The sequence below is a fragment of the Egretta garzetta genome, unplaced genomic scaffold (genome assembly GCF_000687185.1).
Source record: "Egretta garzetta isolate BGI_Z169 unplaced genomic scaffold, ASM68718v1 scaffold148, whole genome shotgun sequence".
Taxonomy (NCBI): Eukaryota; Metazoa; Chordata; class Aves; order Pelecaniformes; family Ardeidae; genus Egretta; species Egretta garzetta.
This window is the reverse complement of record NW_009260669.1, coordinates 4,116,306-4,143,858: the sequence shown is the minus strand read 5'-3', so window position 1 is coordinate 4,143,858 and position 27,553 is coordinate 4,116,306. Positions and strand designations below refer to the sequence as shown.

Genomic DNA, 27,553 nt, shown 5'->3' with positions numbered 1-27,553 from the left:
ACTGAGTACAAAGGGAGAAGGGGTTGACAGTCTCATACATAGCTATTTATATTGTAGACAATGAGTGTTAGGTGAGGTGGATTTGATCCTGATTATTGCTTTCCATAGGAGTTGAGAAGAAATTCTCATTGGCTTAGGCATTTTTAAGAGCTCCATAACGTTAATGTAGATGCAGGACATCAGCATTATTCTGACCTTTTGCCATACTGTGAACAGCCTCTTAATCCACAAAAGAGCATATGCAAGTCAAATGAATGTAGCTGCCCAACTTGAGACGCTTTAAGGGATCTTGATTGAGAAAGCAGACTCCCAACCTGTCAAAACTTGACCCCTGTGCCGTGCATCAAGGTGGGAACCAAACCTGAAACACTAGGCACTCCTGAGCTTGTGGAGACAAAGAAGCTGAGTACAGAGCTCTGCATGTACTGAGGGCTGAGGAATGCCTGTTCTGGGGAAAGTCACAGGGGTTTCTGTGCTAGACAGCTCCATGAGGCAGAGGCTTAAATGGCTGCCTGTGTAGCCAGTCATAGAAGTGTTGTCATCAGAGGTCTTTGCTGGTGGACATGTGGATGTCCAGAAAAATTAGGCATCTCTCTGTGAGTAGGAACCTGCATCTTTAATTTTTGCATTCAAAATAACAGCTACTTCCCTCGCCAGTTCAGCCCTAAGGACTTGCACATTTCCAGGAATGTGTAAAAACTTCTGCAAGTGCAGGAGGACTGGGCTCCAGAGAACTGGTACGTCCAACAGCGTGTATCTGTAGTGTCTGCCTTTCAAGCCTCAGTGGTGTTGCCTTTGGAGTCAATGAGAATTTTGCTATTGACCTCAGCTGGAATGAGATCAACGGGAACAAGCCCTTAGGTAAATATGCCCGGACACATTAATCAAAGGTGTGTTTGTTTCCTTAATGACTTTTTGGACCCGGCAGAAGGGAAGATTTCAGATTGTTTCAACAGAGTGAGGGCGGCTTTAAGAGTGCAGTTATAAAAGCCAGACTTTAAAGGTATTTTGCAACTGGCTAAGTAGCCGGTGTGTGTGCCTTGAATTGTTCGGTTTGAATGTAAAGGTCACCCCAGAGACGTGTGTAAATGTCTCCTGGATTTCTCTTTTTTGACTGTTTTTGGTCTCTCTTTCTGCAGTGCTCCAATTACCTTTCACAGCACTGTTGATGCAGACAAACCGAACGAGCTTTGTTTTGGCTGGAGGTATAAAACAGTCTTAGCTAATTTTCTGACAGATTTTCTTCCATCTCTTTGCCAACCTAATCTAAAATTTCTTTGTTTTTTATATGCTACCAATCTATTGTGTGCATGACAGCATTAAGTCATGCCAAATGAGTGAACCAGCGATCAAAAATGTTTTGCTAATGTCTCATTGAGATGCAATTAGACATTTTCACTTTTGAAAATTATCCTGCATTTTGATAACAAAAAATGCTCTTGAGATGCTTTAATAACGTGCATTTTTTAAGGACCCTGCCAAAGCATTCATCGTAAGCACATACTATGTGATAAGGATTTTGTAACACAGGGGCAGACCCATACACAGATACGTGTGTACACACACTAATGCTGCAGACTTTTTATCCTTTTTACCTATCCTGGTGTCTAGAAAAATGTGGTGACCTTGAAGGAGGAAGAAACAAAAATGAAACCATGCTGAAAAACTTTTATCTTTTTATTATTGATGCCTTTACATTAATACTGCTGTTTTGTGCTGAGAAAACCAATCTGTTACACGTAAGGTAACTGTAATATACAACATAGAAATGCAGTCTAAGTTAATTACAACAAGGAGCTACAAAAAAATTTCGTAGGAAAGAAGTCATCTAACATTGCAACTGTGCTTGCAACAAATCACTCCCTTACTGCAGGACTATGCACATTGTGAACCATGGTTATTTACATGTCCCTTGCAACCGTTAACAACAGAAGGGCTAAAATAAGTCTAAAAAGTTCCAGAACATCACTATATACTGTACAATCCTCAAAAATAATTTATTACACTGTTTCTAAAAAAAAGGTACTAGGTTTGTTTTGATTTCTTTTGTTTTCTGGTGTTTTTCCGGAGTGCACAACATGTGCAAAATTTCGCCTAACAGTCTAAAAACTCAAGAACTGAACTGCAATTCACAATCACAGAGATGAAGTGGTGGAGTCCAGAACTTCCCTTCCATTGCAGACGGTTGGTACGTACATGCTAGCAGATGCTGAAAGAGAAAGAGAGGGGAAAGTCAACTGACTTCAGAGCAGCAAAAAGTTACGGCACACAAGATTAGAATTTACGTCGATCTGGACCATCTCACCCAATTTAACCAAAATGCTCAATGAAGAGTCACTGTATGTGACTGTGTCAGCAGTGGATGGAGCTGATGGAGGTATAACTTGCACCTCTACACGGCAATTCAGATCTCAGGCTGAAGCAGACTCTGGAGGAACCTGATTTCTCTTTGCTGACCTTCGAGAGCGCTCAGGGTGACTAAGCTTCCCCAAGAAGTGTCTGAATAAAATACATGACTTTTTTTTTTTGATGATTCTGGGCCACTGGGTCTCACTTCATAGCACTTTTCATGGTAGTGTGAATTAATATAGCTAGAGTGGTGCTAAGATATCCCTGTAGAATAAAAAGTGAACCTTTGGATTTTTATGGTTTATTGGCAGGAATTGCTAAGGGCTCATCCTCTGAGCTTCCACATAATTGGAATGGACGTTCCTGAAATAAAATATATGCATTTTTTAAATCCACCTCTGTATATTAAGAGTCTGTGTCGATCTACTTTTTAATCAAAAAAATAAGAATTCTGTGTACATGTTGGATGGAGTGAAGAAATTTTTCAGTAACTGAATTTGAAAATGAGATTAATCCCAGAATAACCTGATCCCAGAATATTTTCTGGCCATAATACCTGTCATTTTAGGAGCTCTTGATCAGGATTCAGCATGCATCCAGAGGTGAGAGCCAGATTCTGATACCCTTGTCCACGTTGCCTAGCATTGTATACAATAGGTTTTCATTGATTCAGTGATATAAGATGAAAACTGAATCTGAGTATCAGAATCTGTTTCTAAATGCGTTTGGATTTTGACTGTAGGATATATTACCATTCTGCTAAAGCCTTGTGAATTTTAATTTAAAAGCAAGCTGGTTTCTCCATCTTTGTTAAAATTATCCATTGGGCATCAGGAATATGTTTTCAGATACTCTGTGACATCTCTGCTCATAGCACCATAAAGTCGTTTTTTGAAAGATACATTAGGTTAATGATAACAGTGACCCAGAGAAATGTGATGCCTTCATCAAAGAAAACACACAGCAAGCAGTGACTTAGTAAACTCAATCATCCAGTGTAAAAAGCAATTTATGCAGCTGACAAGGGCATGCTCAGTCTTCCAAAACTGGTGCTGGCTACACTCTCCGTTGCAGACTGGTTCTCTAAAGACGCTCAGCTTCATTTTCAGAAGAGATCATTCTTTCTTCAAATCAGCTACTATTTCTAGTTCTTTCATTGACTGAATAAATGTAAATGGAAAACAGAACTGCTTTAACGAGGGAAGTTTAGAGGCACCTATTGGACTATCCTACTACTTAGAGGGCAGGACATATTCCTGATAAACAGGTGAGCCAAGAATGAGCCCCTGCTCAGAATTAGGTAGATGGAGTTTGATCTTTCACAACCTGGATATGTGTTGAAAGCAGTCATTTGAAGGTAAAAGAGCACAGGGCATCATGTCTATGATTTTGTGAAAATTAACTATCAGGTTTTGTATTTGGGTCTGGACTGGGTATAATACGGTAGCACATTGATCTGAAATTTTTATTATTGTTATTTCCATTTCTACTTATTGTTGGCAAATAGAAAAATCAGCACTGCTGTCCTGGTTTAGGCTGGGATAGAGTTAATTTTCTTCCTAGTAGCTGGTATGGGGCTGTATTTTCAATTTAGCATAAGAATAATGTTGATAACACACTGATGGTTTAGTTGTTGCTGAGCAGTGCTTACACTGGTTAAGGAGTTCTCAGCTTCCCTTGCTCTGCCAAGGGCACAGGAAGGTGGGAGGCGGCACAGCCAGGACAGCTGACCCCAACTGGCCAAAGGGGTATCCCATACCATATGACATGCTCAGTATATAAACTGGGGGAAGAAGAAGAAAGGGGAGGACATTCGGAGTGATGGCATTTGTCTTCCCAAGTCACTGTTACACGTGATGGAGCCCTACTGTGTGGAGATGGCTGAGCACCTGCCTGCCCATATCAAACTGTCTTTATCTCAACTCATAAGTTTTTTCACTTTTATCCTTCTGATTCTCTCCCCCATCTCATCAGGGGGGAGTGAGTGAGCGGCTGAGTGGGACTTAGTTGCCAGACGGCGTTAAACCATGACAACTGCTTAGGAAACCTGATTCAAATCCCTGTTCTACTGCAGTAGGACTACAGGTAAAAGCATTTTGCTTCTGTGAACATCAGTCACCCACCCAGAACATTTTTAGCTTCAGGGTTTTTTTGAAGTCCAACACACTGAAAAGCATCAATAGCTTAAATACTACGGTAACTGGGTCGGGAGGATGTCAAAGTTGGACAGAGAAATATGGTGGTAGGTGAGAAAGAAGTGGCCTTGCCTTTTGAGTTCCCAGGCCTCCTCCACAGCACGTACCTCTCCTGTAGTGCTGGGAGGCAGTTATTAACTCTGCCGGGTGGAGTAAAGTGTTCACACTGAGCATCCAGCTCTCACTGAGACTGAACAAAAGATCCTGTTTTTTTTCTTACAGACCTCAGCAATATTCACCACTGGTCCTGAAGGGTTCTGAGTTTCATGTCGTGTCTTATAGCACCAGCCAAGGGGTTTCCTGAAATACGGCGCTGGACCTGCTAGAGACACTTCACCTCCATTTTGCCTTGTGTTGAGGCCAAGGAAAAATGTGTGACATGACCAGAAGTCTTGATTTGGCTGCAGTTTATGCTTTTGATCTCCTCTTCTCTGGCAGTCCCTCGTTTTGCTTTGATAAATCAAGGCAAAGAACCAGAGGTAAAATGCAAGAGTCCAGCACTGCCACGGGCAGCCTACATAGTCAGGAACAGGCAGATTCAAACTTGCTTTCTGTCTGCCACTTTCTCTACTCATGCTCACAGCCAGAGAACTGTGAGTTAATCATATATAAAAGCCATATATCAGGGCTAGTTTGGAGCAAGCACTGGGAAAATAAATTCTGAGAGAAAAAATTTACCAGCCTGGCTATAAACAGTAGTTTCAATTCTTTTTGTGACCCTTGTGGAGGATACCTGGAGGAGCTCAAGTCTGTGTGCTGCTCTCCATGTGGACATGGATGAATGACACCTTCTGGGTGTGAAAGCTCAGCCTGAGTCATGTAGGTGCTTAAATCAGTCCTGAGCTCTCTGGGAAGTTTTATGAGTGCTGACCTCCTACCATATGGGAATACCTCTGCCAAGCCCGTAAAACAGGCTACAGGAAAACTGGGGAACATCCCGATGGGGGAAACACTGCAGGGGAAGCAGAACTTATGCAGCACTCTGGCTAATGTGAATTTTCAGATTCAAATTAATGTGTATGGAGATATATATTTCAAAACATGTCCTATACTTAGGTACACATATATCCTGCCTCTCTTCAGCTTAATTCTATATTCTTTTGTAGTCCAGACTTCAGCTGTCAAAATGATCAAACCTTGGTGCCTCTAAAACAAGTTTCCTCACTTAGCAGTCAGGTGTTCACCTCTACTTGCTTTCTGCAGGGCATGTAGCAGAGAGGAGCTGTATTCAGTGCTCAGTTTAGCTCCCATGATCACTACCACACTGCAGCTCGCATGGTTGACCATTGACTCAGGCCCTCCCTCCACTGCTCCGTTTAGGGATGTAATTGCGATATACATTTAGAGCTAACACTTAACACTACCCAAGAGCATCCCGAGTGTCACTTACCTTTTCTCATAGTGTTTGACCAGTTTTCATGGTTCAAGGAACTGTGTTAAAAACTGTCTGTGAGTCACTTGCTGTTCGTGACCCACTATGCTCATGGCATTAATGACTTATGGAGTGAAGAGGTGGTGGCAGCCCTGAGATGCGACGGAGGTGGGAATGTGTGCAGACAGGAAACACACTGCCCATTCGAGCAACTTGTGTACTCCTGTCCTCTGAAGCTCTGATAGTGAACAAGAACTGGCTTTTCAGATGTGGCTGTTACTAGAATGCCCTGGAGCTAATTTTGATCAGTCTCATATTAAGCAGTTTCTGACTAATGAAAACACCATCAAGACCAAAATAAAAACAAGCTGACAGCCCCATGACCGATGGGAGGAATATTTTAGACATATTAGAATCAGTTTGGATGGCAACCTTTTTTGAGGTTTATAAATGACAAAACAGTTAAAAAAAATCTATTTAAAATCATTTATGAATTCATGGAAGGGAGTAAGGGAAAATTTTCATTTTTAAAAATATTGACGCTCTGACAGACAATGAATTCTCAGTGTCATTTTCCCAAATAATTCTCCAAGATGGAAGGGCTTTTTCCATTGTATATAATGGACCTGTTAGTCCTACTTCCAGGTCCATGTCTTGCCATGGTCTGAAAAGACCAACAAAGACAAGCAGCCCTTATTCAGCTAGTTGTAAGCAGGAGAAGTAAATGACTGTGGTCACCTTTCTAAACAATGAAGTAGCAAGAGATTGTAAGTCTGTATTTTTATGCTTTCCTTAATGTCTCAAAGCCATCCACAAACCTGAAAAAGTAGGCTTTTAATGTAGAGATGTACACTGCGGATGTCTTTCAGTTGCATACATGCTTGTGCACACACATGGATTATCCAGCTGTTATAATAAAAATATCATTTTCCAAAATGCAATCTGGTACAAAAGTATCCATGAATCCAAAGAGTTTCTGACTAAGCTGATTCTGTAGTATAAAAGATTTAAAAAACTTGGAAAGACCACTTTTACAAAATTCATAATGATAAAAATAATCTCATGGGACTTACCATTTCATCAAGGGATCAAACTTCTAAAGGTTATTGGGAATCCACTGGTCTTGCAAATCCATCAATCTTGGGAGTGCTCAGCACTTTGGGCACTTAGGGCCATCTCATCTCTCTTGGTTTAAGTTTTCCAAAACAGCAAGGAGATTTTGGTTTCTGGTGTCAGGGCTGGGTGTAGTCCTGACTCTGATGAGATGGGGGACGAGTAAGGCCACATGGCTGCTCTCTTGTGAAGGGACCATGGGCATTCAGGCACAGTATGGTTTGGGGTGGGAGAGCCAGTGGTGGCTGGGACCCCTTTACCTCCTAAACCCTGCCAATGTCATACACAGCAGGGTTCCAAGTTCCTTCCACGTGTGATTCTGAAATGTGAACTGCCAAAGATTTCCAGCCAATTTTGAAATTTAAGTCATACTCAAAACCTGTTCTGAAATGTGAACTGCCAAAGATTTCCAGCCAGGTTAGGCTAGGTTAGTGTGAACTTGCTGGCAAGCCTTGCTCTGTGTCCCCTCTTTCCTCTGTTTCTTACTCCTTGCCTCTCCAGTTGTAGTGTGCTTTTTCAATTAGCTTTCTGGGTTCGACATGCTGTCTGCAGAGCTCTGTGAACAAGGTGCTGTGTGCTCCCATCCTTGACTACTAAAGCTTGACAAGGAAAAAACTCCCAAACATACAGGTGACTTTTTTTTTTCTTCAAATCCAAAAAAATCTCTGAGCAACTCAGAAGAGGATTGACAGCCTCAAAACAAAATCACAGATGTGAATCTGCTTGGGATGAGGAGACTGAAGATGGGGGAAAGGAGGGAGGCAGAGCAGACGAGCTGTCCTTGCAACAGAGCACTGATTGCTTCTCCTGGCTGTGGCACTTACAAAGGGCATTGCTCAACGCTCAGCATACAGATGCAGTTTATGGCATCCCTTGGATGCGTTTGCTGCACACTTGGAGCCTTTTCTTATAATGTGGGCAATAAGAGCCATTGAGAGCACGGTGCATCGTGGCCCAGGTCCTGTCGGCATGTCATTTTGACAGGAATACTCTGGGGCAATCTGTTCCTGTCGCTGCTGCGAGAGTGACAGCGAGTGACGGGATTTTCTTGCTTTGTGCGGCGGGATGGAGTCAGAGCCTGCTGAAAGCTTTCTGCTGACTTCAGTGAGCTTCAGAGCAGGCTCTGAGCTGATTCCCATGAGAGGGGGATGAGTTTTTCTCTCCAGACACAAATGAAGTGATGCTTCCACAGGATACACAGACCAACCTATAAAGGCCTTTCTGTTGCTGGCAAAAAAAAGTCTTGTCTTTACCCAAACTCACCGCAACCCCACATCCTTACAGAAAGGAGGCGGTTTTGTTACTTACACTGGGAGTAAGTGGTCCCGGTCCCACTGACACTGAATCTGTTGAGATGGAGTCTGTGAGTGACCACGTTCTTCTGGGGCTGGAAGAGGATGATGTGCACCTTGGGCGCGAACAAGCAGCCCAGCACAACAAAGCCGCTCAGGCTCACAGAGATGCACATGGTGGTGGTTTGCACCTAGGAGAGAGTGGGCACAAAGCGCTGTGTTTCAGTATGGAGAGCCGTGAAATGCAGAATATTAGACACATTATCATACAACAGTAGGAACCAGAGTCCTGGAGGGTTGCATTGGTGTGGGGTGGCTTGAACACGTGTCGCATCCTTATCTTCCCCAATCCTAGGATCATGTGAGTGAGGTACAGGGTGTTGATGGTGCCCTGTGTCTCTGCATAGCACGGGCAGCTTGGCTAAGGGTGTTCTCCCTCAGCGTAGTGAAGGAAGGGTAGTTCTGCTCTCTTTGTCTCATCCTCCATATCTTTGATTCCTAAATTGATCTGGAAGTTCCCTGTCACGCCTGTCATGCAACGACTGGGCAAGCTGGCTGCAGTGGAAACCGGCTTGCAAATACTGTGCTTTATGTGGGGTTACGTTAGATGCCTCATGCAAAACATTTACTTGAAAAGGAGTTTAGCTTCCAGCCTCAATCCTAATCGCAGAACTTGCACAATCCCTTGCAGGAACATAAGTGGGATTTGGAGTAAACATAAGAGATGGTGACATTTGTCAGACTGGGCCTGAAAGGACCCCTGACTTTGAGACATAAGTTTTTGGGCCTAGAAATGAATTGTTTCTAAGGCTGCATGATTTTAGAGTCGTTGCCTTGGGGCATTTGTTAGTTTAACTTTGCTGGCACTGTCTATCTTTCTTCCATTTTGTTCAATGGTATAACTAGGTTTACATTCTTTTCTTCCAAGCAGATTCCTTAATTAAGATGTTGAATTAAACTGCTTTAAACTCTACTGCTTAAATTGAATGATTATACATCCATGGCTCATTTTTCCTTAGCTACACTCCTGCAGTCCTTGGAGATTAGCCTTCTTCCATGGGAATGCTTCTCATACCTCCTTGTCAGAGATAATTGGTGCAAAATGAAAAATAGAGTAGGGAATGGACTTTGTTGCTTTATATATATACAGAGCACCAAATGCTTTGTCAGCAGTGAGTATAATTAATGTGCTCATATAATAATCACTCTTTACCCAAGGTAGATGTGGCAAGCACCATGGAAAGGTGCTCAGCTCTCTCAGGGGGAGTGAACGTGGAAGACCCTACAGGGGCAGCATGAGAAAGGGATGCCTTAGTGTTTCCAGCTGTACTTTCTCCTTCACTTCTCTGCATTTGGCCCACAGGGCTCTGCAAGTCAATTCTGGGAGGGTCTTGAACTGGTAAAACAGGACTGGGAATTTTCTTATAAAACAAGAATAAATGAAGGTAGTAGTTTTAAGGTAAGTTCTCTTCACTAACAAAGTCCTCCCCCTCCCCAGCCTGCTCTGCTAGGGTTGGTGCCTCCCTGGGGCAGCCCAGTTGTGCTGGCAAAATTATACCCTTGATCAATAAAATGATTTGGGTTAAAAATAGCCACATCCCGCAGAGTTCCTTTTAACCCAGGTCAGTTCAGTGGTTTGGTGTGCAAGCCAGCCTCACAGACACAGAACGGAGGCAATCCTGCAAGACCAGGCAGGAGCAACTGGCAGGGGGGCGAGCTCCTTGAGCCAGAATTACCCCTAAAGAAAATGCAGGGAGAAACTGTCTAAACAGTAGGAACTTTGAACACCTGATTTCATTATAACCAGTTTAACACCCAGACTTTTCCTTTCCTGTGCTCTTGCTGCATTTCTTAAACTTTGCTCTAAGGCGATCTTGTTGAAAATTCCCTTAAATGTGCTAGATACTGGTGCTGCTGTGAATTTATGTTGTGTGTATTTATTTAATCATATCAGGTATCATTGTATCTTTGATTCTGAAATCAATGTGGATCTCTGCATGAAAATCAATGGCATCAGAGAAATCTACCTTTTCCAGGAGCTCTCCTTTAAATTTTTGACAGCACGGATAACAGAGTCAGCTACCGAATGCAGCAGTTTGCAGACAAGCTTCTGGCCTGTGCTTTGGGATCTTCTAGACCTTCTGTGAACAACTTCTGGGATCATTGGAGGACTCTTGGGAATACTTCAAGGATCATCAGGGTGCCTTGCTGGTGCTGGGGGAGGATTGCTGCAGGAGGCTGTGACTTCTAGCAACCTCCATCAGCTCCTAAGGAGCTCTATCAGGTCTCCTTGACCAGCCTGGAGCTTTTGCCTGAGTTGACTCTTGGTTAGGCGCTCTTGTTGCAGGTGCAGTAATGTGCACAGAAGAGGGCTAGAAACTGCCGAAGGCTGTGTTTGTGTGCAGAGCAAGGGGGATGCCACAGGGGAGTTGTTCTCCTTTTCTGCAGGAGATGTGGAGGATTTCTGTTGCCAAGTTAAGGAGCTACGGGAGGAGGTCAGCAGACTTTGTGGCATCAGACATGATGAGAAAAAGGTGGACTGGATCTTCTCTGACACTCTGCAGGTACAGGCGCCTGGCCTGTGCTAGAGAAGAACTAGGCAGCCTGTGTTTGTTGAGTTGGGAAATGGAGACTCCCATGATGATGAAGGCCAGAAATTTGTGACTTGCGGCAGCAGGCAGATGGATGCTGCTCTACTTACAGATCTGCAATTACAGCATAGGTTAGTACCCTGGTATCAGGGTGAGGACAGGGAGTTGCACTCTGTGTGAGGGAGCAGCGGGAGTGGATGGAGCTCTGCCCAGCTATGGGTCTTGAGCCAGCTGATAGATTATGGGTCAGGATTAGCAGGCAGGCCAAAGTGGACAACATAGTGGTGGGTGCCTGCTATCAACCACATAATCAGGAAGAAGTAGAAGAGGCATTTTTTTAGACAACTGGACGAAGTGTCATGTTTGCAGGTCCTGATCTTTTTGGGGCAGTTCAACTACCCTGATACCTACTGGAGGTACAACATAGCAGGACACAGGCAATGCAGGATGTTTTTGGAGCACACTGAGGTCAACTTCCTAAAACAGGTGATTGAGGAACTGATGAAGGACGATGCTCCACATAATCTCATACTTACAAACAAGCAAGAACTTCTCAGGAATGTGACAGGCAGGGAAAACTTCGGATGCCGCAACCAGCAAATGCTGAAATTCAGGATCCCAAGAGGAGGAAGCAAGGCAAAAAATAGGATCGCCACCCTGCAGAGCAGGTTGACCTGTTTAGGCATCTTCTTGGAAGAATACCATGGGATACAGCCCTGGAGAGAAAAGGGGTCCAGGAGGCCTGTCTGTTTTTCAAGAATCACCTCATCCAAATTTAAGAATGGCCCATCCCAATGGACAGGAAATCAAGTAAATGTGGCAGGAAGCTTGCATGGATGAGCAATGACTGCCAATAGTCAATATGAATTTACACAGGGGAAATTATGCTTAACCAACCTGATAGACTTCTACAGTGAAATGACTGGTGTGGTGGATGATGAGAGAGTAGTTGATATTATTTATTTTGTCTTTAGTAAGGCTTTTAAAACTGTCTTCCATAACATCCTCACTGACAAGCTGGGGAAGTACAGACTAGATAAGTGGACAATGAGGTAGACTGAAAACTGGCGAAACTGCTGGGCTCAAAAGACTGAGATCTGCGGAACAAAGTCCAGCCAGAGGCCAGTCACTAGTTCCAGGGGTTGATATTAGGACTAATGCAGCTTAACACCTTCATTGACAAACTGGATTCTGGGACTGAGTGAACCCTCAATAAGTTTGAAGATGATACAGAATTGGGAGAAGTCACTGATACACTAGATAGCTGTGCTGCCATCCAGAAGTGCCTTGACAAGCTGGAGAAATGGGATGATGGGAACCTCATGAAGTTCAACAATGGTAAAAGCAGAGTCCTGCACCTTGGGAGGAACAACCCCAGGCACCAGTACATGCTGGAGGCCACCCAGCTGGAAGGCAGCTTTGCAGAGAAGATCCTGGTGGGACAAGTAGGTTATGAACCAGTAATGTGCCCTTTCAGCAAAGGTCAATGGCCTCCTGGGCTGCATTATGCAGAGCATTGCCAGCAGGTCAAGGGCAGTGATCCTTTAACTCTGCTCAGCACTGGTGAGACCTATGCAGGGTGCTGAGCTCTGGGCTCACCAGTACAAGAGAGACATGAACATACTGGAGGAAGTGCAGTAAAGGGCCATGGAGATGACTAAGGGATTGGAGCACCTCTCATGAGGAGAGGCTGAGAGAGCTGGGACTGTTCAGCCTGAAGAAGAGAAGGCTCAGGAGGATCTTATCAGTGTGTGAATCTGTAAGACAGACAGTAATATACCACCCCAGCTTATCTAACATGATAGGTCTGGCACTTGTCATATAGAGCTCATACAGGGATATTTCTGCTTCTGTGTTTGTAGAGATGTATAGCATGTTGAATTCTTTTTGTTTCTTTAACTACTACAGTGAGGTCACTGACAGATCTCTGGATAAATTTCCAGGAGCTTTCCTTTTTTTTTTTTTTCAGAAGGGTGAGTCCTAAGTGATGTATGTGCTTAATGATAAAATCTCAAAGCAGTCAGCATTCATTTTTTCATTGCTACTATTATGTTTCTAAGGCTGTTTATTGGTGGTGCCAGCAGTATTGGTCCACATCAGGATGGCATAGGTTGATTCAGAGTCAACATGCAACACTGCATGGAAGTTAAATATGGGTTTGTTGAAGGAACCCCAGAAGTGAAGATGTTTAGGATGGGATTTTCAAAAAGCTCCTGACATGTCATGGAAGTAATAAAAAAGGTGCTAAAGCATTTTCTGTCAATTTGGTAGGACTCGAGTTGGCTTATTTGGAACCTTGTATTTAAATTAAATGCCTATGGGTGGTTTTGAAAATCCTACTCGGGAGATAAGGCTGAAAAATGCTGCTTGAGCAATCAAGTCTTGCTACTCTTGACCATTAGTGTCTGTGCTGCCCACTCCTGTGACTGTCTGCACTGATATTACCCTCCTTCTGTGTCTATCTTCCTGATTACTTTGGGTGTCCAGAGCTGTTCCCCTGTGCCTTCCTTAAACTTTTCCTTCATTAGCTTCAATCCATTACTCGCCTTTCTAACTTCTCCGGAGACTGAATAATCCCTTTCTCTCTTTTTGTTGCCTTGAAATTATTTATAGTCTGTGTTCACATCTCCCTGGGTTTACTCCTGTCTAGACTAAATATATTTAGCTCTTTTACTGTCACTCTGTGTGTCTTTCTTACTGCATCGTTTGTTATATATCCTTGTTTTCTTGAGGTTTTCAGTACCTTTCCTAAGCTGAGAAAAACAGTCCTAAATAGGCTGCTCCAGGGTGGTCACACCACAAGTTCGTTAAATGATATTAGCTCCCCAGTTTTACACGCTATTTCATGTGCATGCTACTGGTTATAATACTACCCTAAGTTAGTCTGCTACCTTTCTTCTGGGCAGAAAGTCGAATTAATTCACCGCAAAGTGCTGTAAGGGCCAGCTCCAGCAGCCACTTCTCACATCAGAATAACTGTGAGATTTCCAGTGGAGCAGATCTGAATCTGTTTCTGAGACAATTTTCTTCTGTCCAAAAATAAGATTTTATTGAACTTGAAGCTTTGCGACACTATGTGACAATTTAAAACATTTAATTTTTTTAATATTTTCTGCTCAGTGAGGTATGCGTTTTATGCCCTACAAAGTGGAAAAAGAATAAAAAGTTATATATTCAAAAAATGTTATATATTCAAGCATAACTTTTGCTGGAATTTTTTTTTAAACAACCCTGTTTCATAGGAAATTTTGAAATACTTTCCTTATCTTTTTTATTTGGAAGAAAATGTCATGTCTGAATGATAGATTCTTTTGCAGAAAGAGAGTAGTTAGTTCAGTTTTTCATTTAAGGCTCACCTCCACCAAATAACTCATTATGGCTCATTCTAGCTGATGCCCTACTAGTTTTTTCTGTTAGGACTGGGACTTCACATACTGATGTGCAAGTATGAATAGTTAATCCATACACGATGCCTCTATCACAATCAGTCTGATAGTACTAATCCCTTCCACCTCCAACTGTACATGCTCAGTTTGAAATGAGACCATCTTTCTTACAAATAAGCTAAAATTTGGTAATATGCTTAGGTGGACATTAACAGAGCTCGTTTGCAAGGGATCCCGAGGACAAAAGAAGTGAAAGAAGCTTTTAGTGAATGACGACAGGGTCCTTTAAAGTGATGCACATGATTTATGGAAACAGATATCCAAAGACTTACTCTGTAGTCACTGGATGTCACATAAAATATGGGGAGAAAGGCCAGCCAAATGATGCACGTTGTGTACATTGTGAAACCGATAAACTTGGCTTCGTTGAAGTTCTCTGGACATTTCCTTGTTTTGAAGGCATATACAGTGCATAAGACTACGAGGATTACATCATATGTTAAGGAGATTAACATACTGGAATCTTTGACATTGCATTTCAATATGACAGTCTCTCTCTTCTCAGGAAGAGTGTACCGCCTGGTGCCAGGGGCCTCCAAGATAAGCCACACGGACACCACCACAATCTGTACCAAAATGAGACTCAGGCAGATGAAGACCTGAGAGCTGGGGCTGATGAACTTAGGCCTTTGAGCACCGTTCTTTACACCATCAAATATTCTGGCTATGCAGTTTGTTTTTGTCAGAAGGGCAGAGTAACAGACAGCAAAGGAACTTCCTAGCCCCAAGCGACGCAGGGTGCAGATAGCTGGAGAAGGCTTGGCTATGAAGAAGAAAGTCATGCTGTAAGACAGGAAGACTCCAAAGAGCAATATGTAGCACAGTTCACGGCCAGAGGCTTTGACCAGGGGGGTATTGTTGTGCTTGATGAACACTGCAATGACCATAAAAGTACAAATAAAGCCCAGGCATGCAATGGTAACAGGACCTATTGCCCAAGCATCTTCCCACTTGATGTAGTCTTCTGGTAGGTCATAACAGCCAGTCAGGTCAGCTGTGGGCCATTTTCCAGGCCCACAGTCCGCACAGGTAAATTCATCAGCCAGGTACTCATAGGTTTCACAGGGAATACAAATCCAACAGCAGACGTCTCCTGGTTGCATGTTCTTCATCTCGTTAGGAGCACAGGGGTCACTGCACTGGGAGACAGGGAGAGAGCTCCTGGACCAGTGGATAGAGTCTACCTCAAGTGACAAGGTTTCTGCCCAGTGGCCAACCTTCACATAGGAGTATCTGCCTCCGGTGTACTGGAAATTGAACACGTTGTATCGTCCTATCCCATCTCCATAGGCATCAAATTTGACCATACTGTCCGCAGCATTGGGAGGGTTGAATGGAGCTGTGAAAAAAAAAGAAATAAAGAATGTTATGACCAAAACAGCAGATGACATTTTTCATCCTTTTGGCAAGCACAGACACCTGACAGCTTATAGAAACCAATTCAAGAGCTAACAGGTAAGTCGAGAGGTCTGCCTCTGTTTCATTTTTGAAATATTTTTGCCTTGTTTGAGTTTGGAAGCAGAAAAGAACTCAGATAGTAGCACTCTATTTCACTTTACTGCATGAGAAATATTTGTGAATGTGGACAGTGATGGTAGATTACCAATGTGCTTACCTTTTCTTTGCCCTGGATACAAAGGAATTCTCCAGTTATTTCCCCCTGTATGCACAACTGCTACCTTTTACATTTTCTCTTGAAAGAAAGAGGTCTGCTTCTAACTGAGGCTTGGCATTATTGGGTGATATTTGGCTGTCATGACAAAAGGAAATTTAAATGGTCAGATCAATAAACGTCAGTTTTGAGGCCAACACTCTGGAATACGGCTGAATAGAGGATTCATTTTGAGGATGATAGAGAAGTAACTATGAAGTCCTCAACAATTCCTTCCTATGTCTTTTTCACTTCTCCCTGTGGTGTAAGAAGTCTTGAATCCCTTCTATTTTGCTTCAATTTTACCAGTTTCTGATATTTCTTGTCTGGTCTGAGGTTCCCAGCATGTGCTGCTTTGGTCCTGTATCTTGTTTTGGGAAGAGATGAAAAAGCCACAAACTGGATCTGTGACCTTCTGTGAAATCAATATTGTAACACTTCCAACCGGTAAGCTCTGGAGAGTTTTTGTTTTTTCCTTCAGCTGAGGCTCATGCAGGGAATGAAGAAATATTAAAAATGTAGGAGGAAATTGCATTTACTATGTGATTTATTGGTCATTTGCTGTGGCATCAAAGGTGAACAGCTTTATAGGCAGGAAGCAAAAGGGGTTTTTTTTGGCACTGATGAGCAATAAAGGTGATTTCATTCCCCAGTGTCTTTGGTTACAGAAGTGGTTCCACTGTCATTGCTGGAATAAATCTTTTTCCCTGCATCTGTGCCCATGCTGTGCAATGAGCAATATCATATAAGGATGTAATATCTTCCTCCACTTCAACCTCCAGATACTTTGGATTTCTTGCAGTGGATTTATTTAACTAACTTCTATAAAGCACTGAGGCCAAATTCTTTCACCTTTGCTCCTGCAGAGCCTTACCTTATTTTGCAGTACTCCCACTAAGGTCAGTAAAAGGGGTGGTGATTTTTGTCACAGAAGCCCTGATTGGAGGGTTTGATGCGTAACTTGCACCTCCCCAGGTGCTGGACTTGGAGTGCATTTCTTTTCCAACTTTCTTCTTATCTTAGGGAAAGGTTGGAAGATAATTTATGCCCAGCTACAGCCTCTTCTGGGTTTGAGCCAAGACTCTGCCTGTTCTTATCCCTGCCTTCTCCTGCATTTACCACTTCACCTGTGTCAACGACAGTGGTGGACAGCCTTGGTTTGCAGGATTACAGACTAGGTCTGGGTAATCCAGGAATGCATAAGAGGATTATTTTCTCTTTTTCTTCACTGTTGGCATCTAGTTGGACTGTTGACTAGCCCAACAAGAGAACAAAAGTGAACAAAAATTAAGGGCAGCATAATACTCCCCCAAATGGCCAGTCCTCCTGGAAAAACCATGCTCTAAATTGAACAGGTAGCTAAATTCAAAATATAGGTCAACAAGAAGAATATTAAGCAGCTTCCCTTCTCTCCTTCCTCCTTCTCCTCACGCACAGGCGTGCGAGCTCTCTCATCCAGGAGCAGCATTAAAATGAAATCATAATGCAGCCCTTAACGGCTCTTCAATAACGCGCTGTCATTGCGAGCGTCTTATTTCATTATTCATAACACTTGTATAGATTGTAGAAGCTGTTAACACAGCAGCCCAGTTTTAAGAGACAATTTATTTGCTTCAGTGTTATACAGGCCAGCTCCTGAGGTGTGCTGAGAGCCTGTGGCTCCTGCTGGGACCAGTGGGGCCACAGGTAAGGAAGACAAACTGCAGACTGGTCGCATGGCTTATCTTCTGTCAAGCGCCTAATTTCAACTGCACGAGTAGCCCAGTGGAAGTGAGGGTCAGAAATATCAGCACTTTTCAGGAAAGAGTTCCCCCTGTGTAACGTGTTTAACAACTTCTTAGTTCTGATAGAATATTTATCATGTAAATAGAGAAGAGCATTTGCCTTGGACTCTGTCCGGAAGGCAAAGCAGGGAATCTTGCGTATATTTAGATTGAAGCTCACATATATGTTGGCTTCCATGGGGCTGTTCCCACACTACAAATATGAAGAAAAGGTTTTTGTAGGACAATATGTTTTAAGTCAACCACAGCTTGTAGCTTGAAACATTCATTTTTAGTGGCTGCTGACAAAGGAAAATAAATCACATTCCTTCAGATGGAGAGGATGAAACCATTTAGACAAACAATGATGTATTAAATTATAGTATGGTGAGCCAAAGCCTACAAATGAGCCCACTGGGTGGCAGCAATTAATATACTCACTGATTGCATATAACATCACTAAGGCATTTTAACTGATATTTATCAACATATTCTAGATCCTGTAAACCATTTCAAAAAAGTCATGTTTTCAGAAAATATGATCTAATAATAATCATAAAACTAAGATGCTTATAGGTAAAAATGTAACATCATAAGAAAGCAGGACTTTATGTTCCAGAGTAAAACCAATAATTTTTTGTATATTGGTGGATGATTTTCCCAGAGACGATGTCAGGCTATGTCATAAATCACTCCGAGAATTTTTTTCTAGTTAAATTTCAGTTTTGAGAGTAAGCCTACAACCTTTATAGCAGGTATTTCTGGCAGATCTTTTTCAGAGTTGTAACTAAGCTGCTTTGGATTCGTCCCTTGGGAGATGAGAGACAAGACTCTCTGGGTCTACCCATGCTGTTAGCTGAGGCTATCTGAATGAGAATTCAAACTTCGTCTCCTTTGAGCAGTGCCTTTGAAACTTTTCTTCCCCTTGCACTTCAGGAAATGAATTATCCTTATGCAAAGCAGTTATCCAAGAGAAATTCTATAAAAGAAGTTATAAAGGAAGAGAAAGGGTAATTAAAAGTGACTTAAAGATAAACCAGTGATGCTCTGTGCTCCAGCTTGCAGCAGTTCAGCAGTGAAGATGCAGAGCAGTGACATTTATGACAGCGGGAGAAAGACTCAGGTACACAGGGTGCAGAAGACAGAAACCTGCGGAGCCATGGTGCAGGCAGCCCACCTCCATCCGCTCACTAAAGAAATCCCGTCGAAGGAGAGGATGCCGTTGTGTGAGCGGAGGACAAACTCCTTCAGCTACAGTTAAGAGGAAAGACTGTGTAGTTTTACAACTATTTTAGTAGCAGATGTGGATAAGAACATAAAATAACATCATAGCTTTTATACAGTGAATTATGTAATTTTGTTTCCATCTTCCTACAGTGGGGTCATCTTTTCCAGCAATCACATATCTCACCAGTGTGTGCTTATGTGCTGTTAGAAGCAGGTGAGTTGTTTTCATCTGGAAATCTTTGTTGTTTTTGGTGTCAGTGATGTACAGCTCTTGGTGATATGAAAGAATCCAGAAAGAAAGTTCTGAAGGAGGGGATTTATTTTCTTATTGGTCAAATCCATTATTTTAAGAGGTGATATGGGAAATCTTTTTTTGAAATGACCCTGATTCTGCACGTTGGCTCAGTGGGGTGGAAGTACTCCAGGATTTTTTAACCAGGGATGAGTAGATGAAGAAAACAAAGCTGTTTTAATTTTTGGAATCAGACTGAGTTTTGTTTGCCAGCAACATCTTTGGGCCAGGAAGGATATTTTGCATACAGAGTCTTGCGTGTGTCTGGCACAGAGCTGGGTGTATAGATGTCGTCTTACAGAAAATATCATCTGCAACACTTCCTGGTAGGAACGATGACAGGTATGCCTACATCTGAGAACATACTTCATCTCCAATAAAACACACATCTGTTCTTTGCTTGCAGAGTGCGTTCTTTCAAAACAAGGTACAGATCAGAGGCACAGCTCGCTTGCTAGGAGGCAATTCATTAATAACAAGGCTTGATGAAAGCTCTGCAGTTTTTCAGCTCGGCAGTTTGCAAAGCTGTGGGATTTCATGCGGTTCAGAAAGAAATGTAAAAAGGACTATTGTGTGCACCAAAAGCACCTTCTTCAACAGCTTGTTGGCCCCAAAGACTTTCAGCCAATAGAGTATAAGGAGATCATGCTTGAAAAGAAATGCAAATGTAAAGAGGGAACAGGCTGGAGCTTCTGAAAAGTTGAGTAAAACCTCTTTAGTCTCACTAGATGGTGCTGCAAAAACCCCAAACTTCTGATTTAAGACTGAAAAACAAGGCATTTGTTTATGTAACAGAAAATACAGGTTTTTTTAATGCCCCCTACTCCTTCCTGTTACATATCCTAGGCAATGCCTTACTAAAGCACTGTCAGGAAGAGCCTTAATAATATAACAACAGGATAAGGTGTGTTTGTCCAACAGGCTCATCTGCATGTGCGATGCCTTATCTCAAAAAGTATCACAGGGGGCCCCAAGAACACATATATCTTCTCATTTTCTTTTATTAATAGCTAGATATGGTTTGTTGAGGTCCAAGTGACTTATTTCTGTTTGGCTAAATGTTCAGACCAAGTAATGGAGACCTGGTGCACCCACTCCTGTTTCTATCTCAACATAACACAGCTGGTTTCACACCTGATTCCAGAAGAGACATTGAAATTTGGGAATTTGAAAGGTAGTATAGGGAATGCTCAGAGTGAAGTGTTACCAAATTGTACCTCTCCACAATTAATAAAAAATGAATGGGCTTAAAATATCAGTTTTCATGGAGACAAGTAGTCACTTTTAACCTCTGTACCATTTCTGGAAGTGTTTGGGTCATATGCAGTATTGCTTCTTCTCATTCAAGAAATTAATGAGACTGATTAGTCCTCTACAAAGTAATTTTCTTATCTGTGGTTTCTCTCTCGGGTTAGAAACTCTTGTAGGGAATTTTAACACATCATAGACCCCCACAGTGTTTACAGCAGTCAGAGACAGAAGTGTTTCCCTGGGTCTATTTGCAAAGATCTCACACAGGTATCTGCATATGAGTTCATTATCCAAGCTTCTGTCCTACAAAAGAGAATGGGTATTTCTAGGCTTCACCTTAGAGTAGGTATCTAGGATAGCTCAGCTGAACCGTACCTGGATTTTTTCTGCAGACCAGAATCATAGAATCATAGAATGTTTTGGGTTGGAAGGGACCGTTAGAGGCTATCTAGCCCAACCCCCCTCGATCAGGTTGCTCAGAGCCCCCTTGAATGTTTCCAGGGATGGGGCCTCCACCACCTCTCTGGGCAACCCGTTCCAGTGTTTCACCACCCTCATTGTAAATAATAGAGTGACTAACTAAATAAAGTACATCTACAATACATGCCTGTGAAGTTAGGTGACGTGAATATCACCAGTATTTGGAACAGAAAGGCTCACAGCTGGAGCGCCAAGCGATAGCAACTTGTACAAGCTCTCGGCTATGTACCTGCGAAGGGGGGTGTCTCTTGCAAGCTGTCTGCACAGGCTGCGTGACCGCTGTGGAGGCTACCTAAGAGAACAGTCCAGGAGAAAAGTAATGCGGACACTAGCAAAATAATCTAAGAATGGTCCGAAAGATTAGGGGGATTAATTCAGCTTGTCATTGTGCTCAGCCTGGCTGAACGCAGAACTCCCTGGCTACCTTCCTGTGAAAGGCTTGCCTGGAGCATAATGTTTTACATTTTCAGGTGTCTGTTGTCCTCTTGCTTGTGTGGCCCTTGAGCATATGCGTGGTCTTTAGGACTTGGGGACAATGAAGTAGATGCTAAGGTACAACCATTCATCAAGGAAACTATGAAATCACTCTTATTTTTAAAGGAAATATAAGGAATTAAAAAGAGGATATATGATTCCTTAAGGGATTCAGAGTTTGGGACGTGGAAGGCAGAAAGCAGGTAAATGTTTTACAGTCACTATATTTCTCCTTAAAAATGCAAAACATATCCCCTGAAATTAAGAACATCTCTTGAAGTTATTTGGTTAAAGTTGCATTAGTCCAAATTCAAAATAAATCAAGCAGTCATGGAAAAGTATCCAAGGCGATTTTCTTTTTTTTAATAATTGTGCTAGGCTGATAATAGATATGAATGATTTGTGAGATTCCAACATAGAGATGCCTTTCAATTTGTACCACTCTTTTAATTTAAGATTATCCACTTTAGGAAATGGCTGGCAAAGGGCCAAAATGCATGCAAGGTAATTTATACTAGCAATCAACTTGCAATTACAAAGGAAATTAAACCATGACTTTAAACTGCCTAACTCCTCCCTCAGGCCAACTAGTTATTTTGTAAACAGAAGCAAGGGGAACCCAATCTCATTATGAAGAATTATAGCCACTGTTAGCGTGACAATACAAAAGCTTGGGAGCTGGAACTATAAGTTCTGGGCTGGCCTTTGGTATCTCTTGAAATGTTCTGGTCTGAGAAAAAAATTAGTTCGCTGGTGAGTTATCTGCCAGTTGCTGAACATTAAAATTGCTTTAAGAGCTTGAGATTTTGCTTGGGACTTTCTGCCAGCCCCAGGGTTATGAGTTCCCTGTGTCTGATTTGGACTTCTGGGTGAGGGACATTCTCATTTAATCTCAGTGCTGGGAACTGGTGCCGTGCCTTACCCCTCTCTTCTCAATACTTCTGGGGTGCAGCTGGAAGATGTTGAAGCTGTGTTTTAATTTCGCTAAAATTAACTTTTGTACTAGACTTAGTTATGTCGCAGGGGCATGAATCTTTCTCTTTTTGGAGGCACTATTCCATGATGTGCTAATTCCACCCCCAGACTGCACATAGTAGCTGATGGCTAAGGAAGTGTTGAATACCTAATAATATTTTTTTGTCCTTCTTTGTCAGCCTGCAGGAAATATGAATAGATTCAGTTATTAAGATATTAAAGGAAGTTGGTTAAAACATTCTCTCCTCTGTGGGCACTTGAGGATTAAAGAGGTGTTTCCAGACAGTGCTCTGAATAATTTAGTTAGATAGTTTGCCCTTAGAGATCAGAACCAAATGAACCATGAAATAGACCCTCTGGCTGTTATTTCCTAATTGACTTGATATGAAGACACTCCCAAATCAGGTGGGCTGACATAGATTTAATTACTTATAGTGCAATACTATTATTTAGTAGTAGTAATAGTGCAGCTGTGATGGTCTAAAATTGAAGAAATTTCAAGCCCGTAAGAAAGGCAGTATTTTTTATTAAACCAGTCTATACATGGCAGAAGTGCACAAGCTTTCAGGCACAAGGTCACTTCATTAGGTCATCAGAAAAATTGCTCAATAAATTTGATCTTCAATTATTTTGGAGGAACAGCTCTGTTTGAAGTTCAGTATTTCAGGTTTGTGTTTCCTCCAGGAAAGACAATTTTACTTTGCAAACAGCCTCATTACTATCCATTTGCAGAGTGATTGCTGAGAGGTTTTTGTTCGCTTCTTTAAAAGTATATAGTTTAGATGGCTGATCAAGATGCAAGACAAGATACGGTGAGGAGATGTTATGCCAAAAGATTTTCTGTTTTTTCCAGATATGTGGGCAGTCTAATAAATATATTGCTTCTTCCTACAAATCTTATGACTTTATGCTATTATTTTTGTTAAGAAGCTACTGAAAACTCTCAGCAATCACCCTACAAATTGCTAATAATGAGGTAATTTGCAAAATGAAATTGTATTTCCAGTAGGAAAATAAAACTGTAACTACTGAATTCTAAGGAGAGCATCTTTTTGAAATAACTGAAGCTCAAATTTATTGAACATTTTGTGGAAAGAAAGGAGTTGTAGGATGCTTCAGAGCTGGAATAAAGAAACAATGCTATGGTGAAACACATGGAGGAACCTTTACACTCAGACATACGGCGTGCAGTTACAGCATTTGGCACAGCTGACATAGTGTTTGTGAAAGACAAAAAAGACTTGGAGTTCAGCTGGAAATGTAAATGTTTCACACATCTTATGGTGTAAGATTTCGGAGCGGATCAGTTTTCTCTGTGAATATAACATTTGCATGAAAAAGGTGGCCTATATTTTTTTAACCTAAACTTATTTAGAGTGTCTGTGTTGGGAGTGTAGCTTTCTTACAGAGCTCCTATAGTGAGTGGAGAGAAACAGACACCTCCAGAGGTGGGCTCTGGCTAAACCGAGTTGCCGTCAGGAAGGGGGGTAGCTTCCTCCATGGATAGCTCTCCAGTTATTAGACTACAAATTAAGTTGTGTCAAAGAAGATATGAAAGATGGCTGGCCTGAGTTTTGGCCACTGATGGAGAAATCATCAAACTAATGCTTTCAGTCAGGCCCACCACACACGTTAAGTGTGACTTATCTCCTTGGGTAAAGGTTTGTGTCTGGATTTTCTTTTTACTCATTTCCATATAGTAATGTGATGGCTAGAAATGCACATCTGCTGAAATGACAGGTTAAGTCAGTATTCCATAGAATGTCTCTCATGAATGACCAAATGCTGAGTCAGCCAATCGAGAGGTGAAAGTGGGCTACTCGCAACAACGAGTTTCAGTAAAAAAATAGTGAGATAAAGGATAAGAACTCCTGGCTGTTAAGGTTATTCGTGCACATCACACAGCAGCTACAAAGGTAGCACATCGCCTCTCCCAAGATCATCAGTGTTCATTGGTGTGCATTATCCTACAACATGCAAGCTGCATGTCCTACTAATACTTGCAAATTCTTCTGCTTTCAAGAAGAAAAGATAAAGCTAAGAGCACAGAATCATTTTGCTAATGTTTTGCTCCACTGAATCAGTTCAGCAACAGCAACAGCAATCACTGGACCTCAGGGGAAAATGTAAAAGGAAAATGTTGATTTATTTGCCTGTTTAATGGTGGAAGCAGAGACACATTGATAGGCTTAGACTGATAAAGCGTTTCAGAGATCTAGAAAGGACATTAACAGCACTGCCTCAAACCTTCACATGACTTGAGATATTTTCTTCTCTAAAGAGCCTTTAAAGATGGGCTTTTTATTCTTTCAGTCACTGGACCATTAATTAGCCATTAGCTATTTATTCAAATAGATGTGCAAATGTAATAGAGGAATTTTAACAAACTTTTTCAGTATATTTTTTGTCAGTTCCCAATAGCAGGTTCATACAGTGTCTTATTTGCCACTGTCTGGTGGAGATCTGTCACGGCAGAGCAGGCCAATCTGCTACCAAGCTGGCATCAGCATCTTGGAGCAGTGGTCAGCTGCTCCATCCATCCGGGCCACAGATAAATACCGTGGAAAAACTCTACTTTTGGATAAACTATAGGTAAAAATTATTTATAGGGACACGTGATGTATAGTTATTTATGTCAAAGGAATAGAGTTGGAAGGGACCTTAAGAGCACAACCTTCTGCTGTTACAGGCAACTATGTCATTGCTGCTTAGACTAGAAGAGTCCAGTAAACCCATCCCATACATTTCTGCATATGACCAAGCATTTTCTAGTGTTTTGTAGGAAATTTAAGACCTACTGTAAAAGAAAGGGCCACAGAGAAAGTGTTCCCACAGGAAGAGAGCAGGAGAGTTCTGTAGCAGAAGCACAGGAAGATGCTTGAGGCTCCAGAGCTAGAAACAAACAGCTACTGGTCACTAAATTCAACCTTGGCAAAAAGGGGAGGATTGTCTTTAGGGCAGTATCAATAGAAAGAAGAACACGTTGTTGTGGTTTAACCTGTCAGGCAGCTAAACACCACACAGCTGTTTGCTCACTCCCCCCCAGTGGGATGGGGGAGAGAATGGAGGGGGGGGGGCTTGAGGCTCCAGAGCTAGAAACAAACAGCTACTGGTCACTAAATTCAACCTTGGCAAAAAGGGGAGGATTGTCTTTAGGGCAGTATCAATAGAAAGAAGAACACGTTGTTGTGGTTTAACCTGTCAGGCAGCTAAACACCACACAGCTGTTTGCTCACTCCCCCCCAGTGGGATGGGGGAGAGAATGGAGGGGGGGGGGCAAAGTAACTAAACATGAGAAAACTTGTGGGTTGAGACAAGAACAGTTTAACAATTGAAATAATAATAATAATAATAATAATAATAATAATAAGGATGATGATGATAAAAGAATATACAACATAATTGATGCACAATATAATTACCCACCACTGGCTGACTGATGGCCAACCAGTTCCTGAACAGTGGCCCCCTGGCCAGATTTTCCCTAGTTTATATACTGAGCATGACATCATATGGTATGGAATATTCCTTTGACCAGTTTGGGTCACCTGTCCTGGCTGTGCCCCCTCCCAGCTTCTTGTGTATCTCCAGCATTCTCAGCTGGTAGAGCAGGAGAAGATGAAAAGTCCTTGATTTAGTGTAAACACTACTTAGCAGCAATGAAAACATCAGTGTGTTATCAACATGATTCTTATGCTAAATCCAAACCACAGCACTACTCCAGCGGCTAGGAAGAAAATTAACTCTATCCCAACCGAAACCAGGACGCATGGATACAGCATATGCAAAGCATCCCCTGTACGGTGAAAAGAGAAAGAGATAACAAGAAGCTACGAGGACAGTAGCAACCTCTGCAAGAAAAGGAACAAAGAGAAAACTGAGCGAAGAATCACTCTGGGAATGTCCCCTGGTTGTGGATGCTGCAACTCGTCAGTGCTGCTACCTAAACACCAGGAGGTTCTCCCTCCTGTTCAGTAGAAAAAAATGGCTGCTTTTCGATTTGCTGTGCAGTTTTTGCCAATTCAGACTCAACAACCACTCACCACGTATTATCTTTTACCGTAGTATTGGGTTAAGTAAATTCGACTTTTAAGGAGCAGTGAGTGCTCTTGTGAGTGTGTGTGTATGTGTGTGTGCATGCCTGTGTGTGTTTTCTGATCCAAACCCCCCATATGACAGTGTGATCGATACATAGTCATGGAGTCAAAGTGATGTCAGATGCGGCCATTACAAATCACAGTCCACCCTGAAAGTCCATATGCTCTCAGCTACAGTTACCTGGGATTTCTGTGGCACATAAATTCTGTGCGAAGACTTTGTTCGAGTCTGCTTCACTCAATTTTCTCACACTAATAGTTTCCCAGCTTCCAATGAGCATGGTGCAGCTCCTTCCCTGGCTAAAACTGCAGTGTTTTCTTAGCTGAGCCTCATATTTCAGTCACAGAAGTGGTAAATATTTCATATGTACAAAGGAATTGCTGCATTAGCTTATTCTGTTGTCCATCAAATTGCCTGGAATCCATGTATAGCAGCAAATAGAAAAATGTACTGCATGAAACCCGTATTGAATTGGGGAGCGATTGCACATACACATTTAGAAAGTGAATCTTTCTCAGCCTTCAGAAGTACTCTTGAATTTCTTCTGGAGGAAAAGTGCTGTATATATATGTGCCATTAGTCTAGAAGAGATGACATGATTCATATATTGGCAAGCTGAAAGATGAGCTTCTAACATGAAAAGCAAAACCATAGGAGATGAAACGTGGATGCAAGACTGAGGGGGCAAGGGCCTTCAGACTGTGAAGTATTAATCTCTGCTTTCTATTTAGTGGGTGTTTGCAACCACCATTCACACCACCACCGCTTTTGGCTCTGTGCTGTTCTTCCTGTGCACTAGGGAGATAGTTTTGGTGTGGAGACCCTACAAGCCAATTTAATGATCTTGGTAATTATTTTATGATTCACATGCCTTAAGTTTAAGGACTTATAATAGGAGATATTGTCATTTCTGGCTTAGTGCTGAACCCCTTTGCATCCCAATAGTGAGCAGGAGAGTTGATGTTGATTTACTGCTCCATGGCT

General features: G+C 42.1%; 1 protein-coding gene across 2 annotated transcripts in view; it reads right to left on the bottom strand.

Annotated features, from left to right (window-relative positions):
- Positions 1-2,135: 2,135 nt before the first annotated feature.
- Positions 2,136-27,553, bottom strand: part of GRM3 (glutamate metabotropic receptor 3) — a 47,447-nt gene continuing 22,029 nt past the window's right edge. Inside the window, exons 3-5 of one of the 2 annotated variants that reach the window (XM_009645663.2) lie at positions 14,631-15,697; positions 8,338-8,512; positions 2,136-2,209 (exon numbers count right to left, since the gene is read on the bottom strand). In XM_009645663.2, the coding sequence (XP_009643958.1) occupies positions 2,136-2,209; positions 8,338-8,512; positions 14,631-15,697 (1,316 nt within the window). The remainder of the gene's footprint in view (positions 2,210-8,337; positions 8,513-14,630; positions 15,698-27,553) is intronic. The other variant, XM_035901089.1, reaches the window with a different exon arrangement.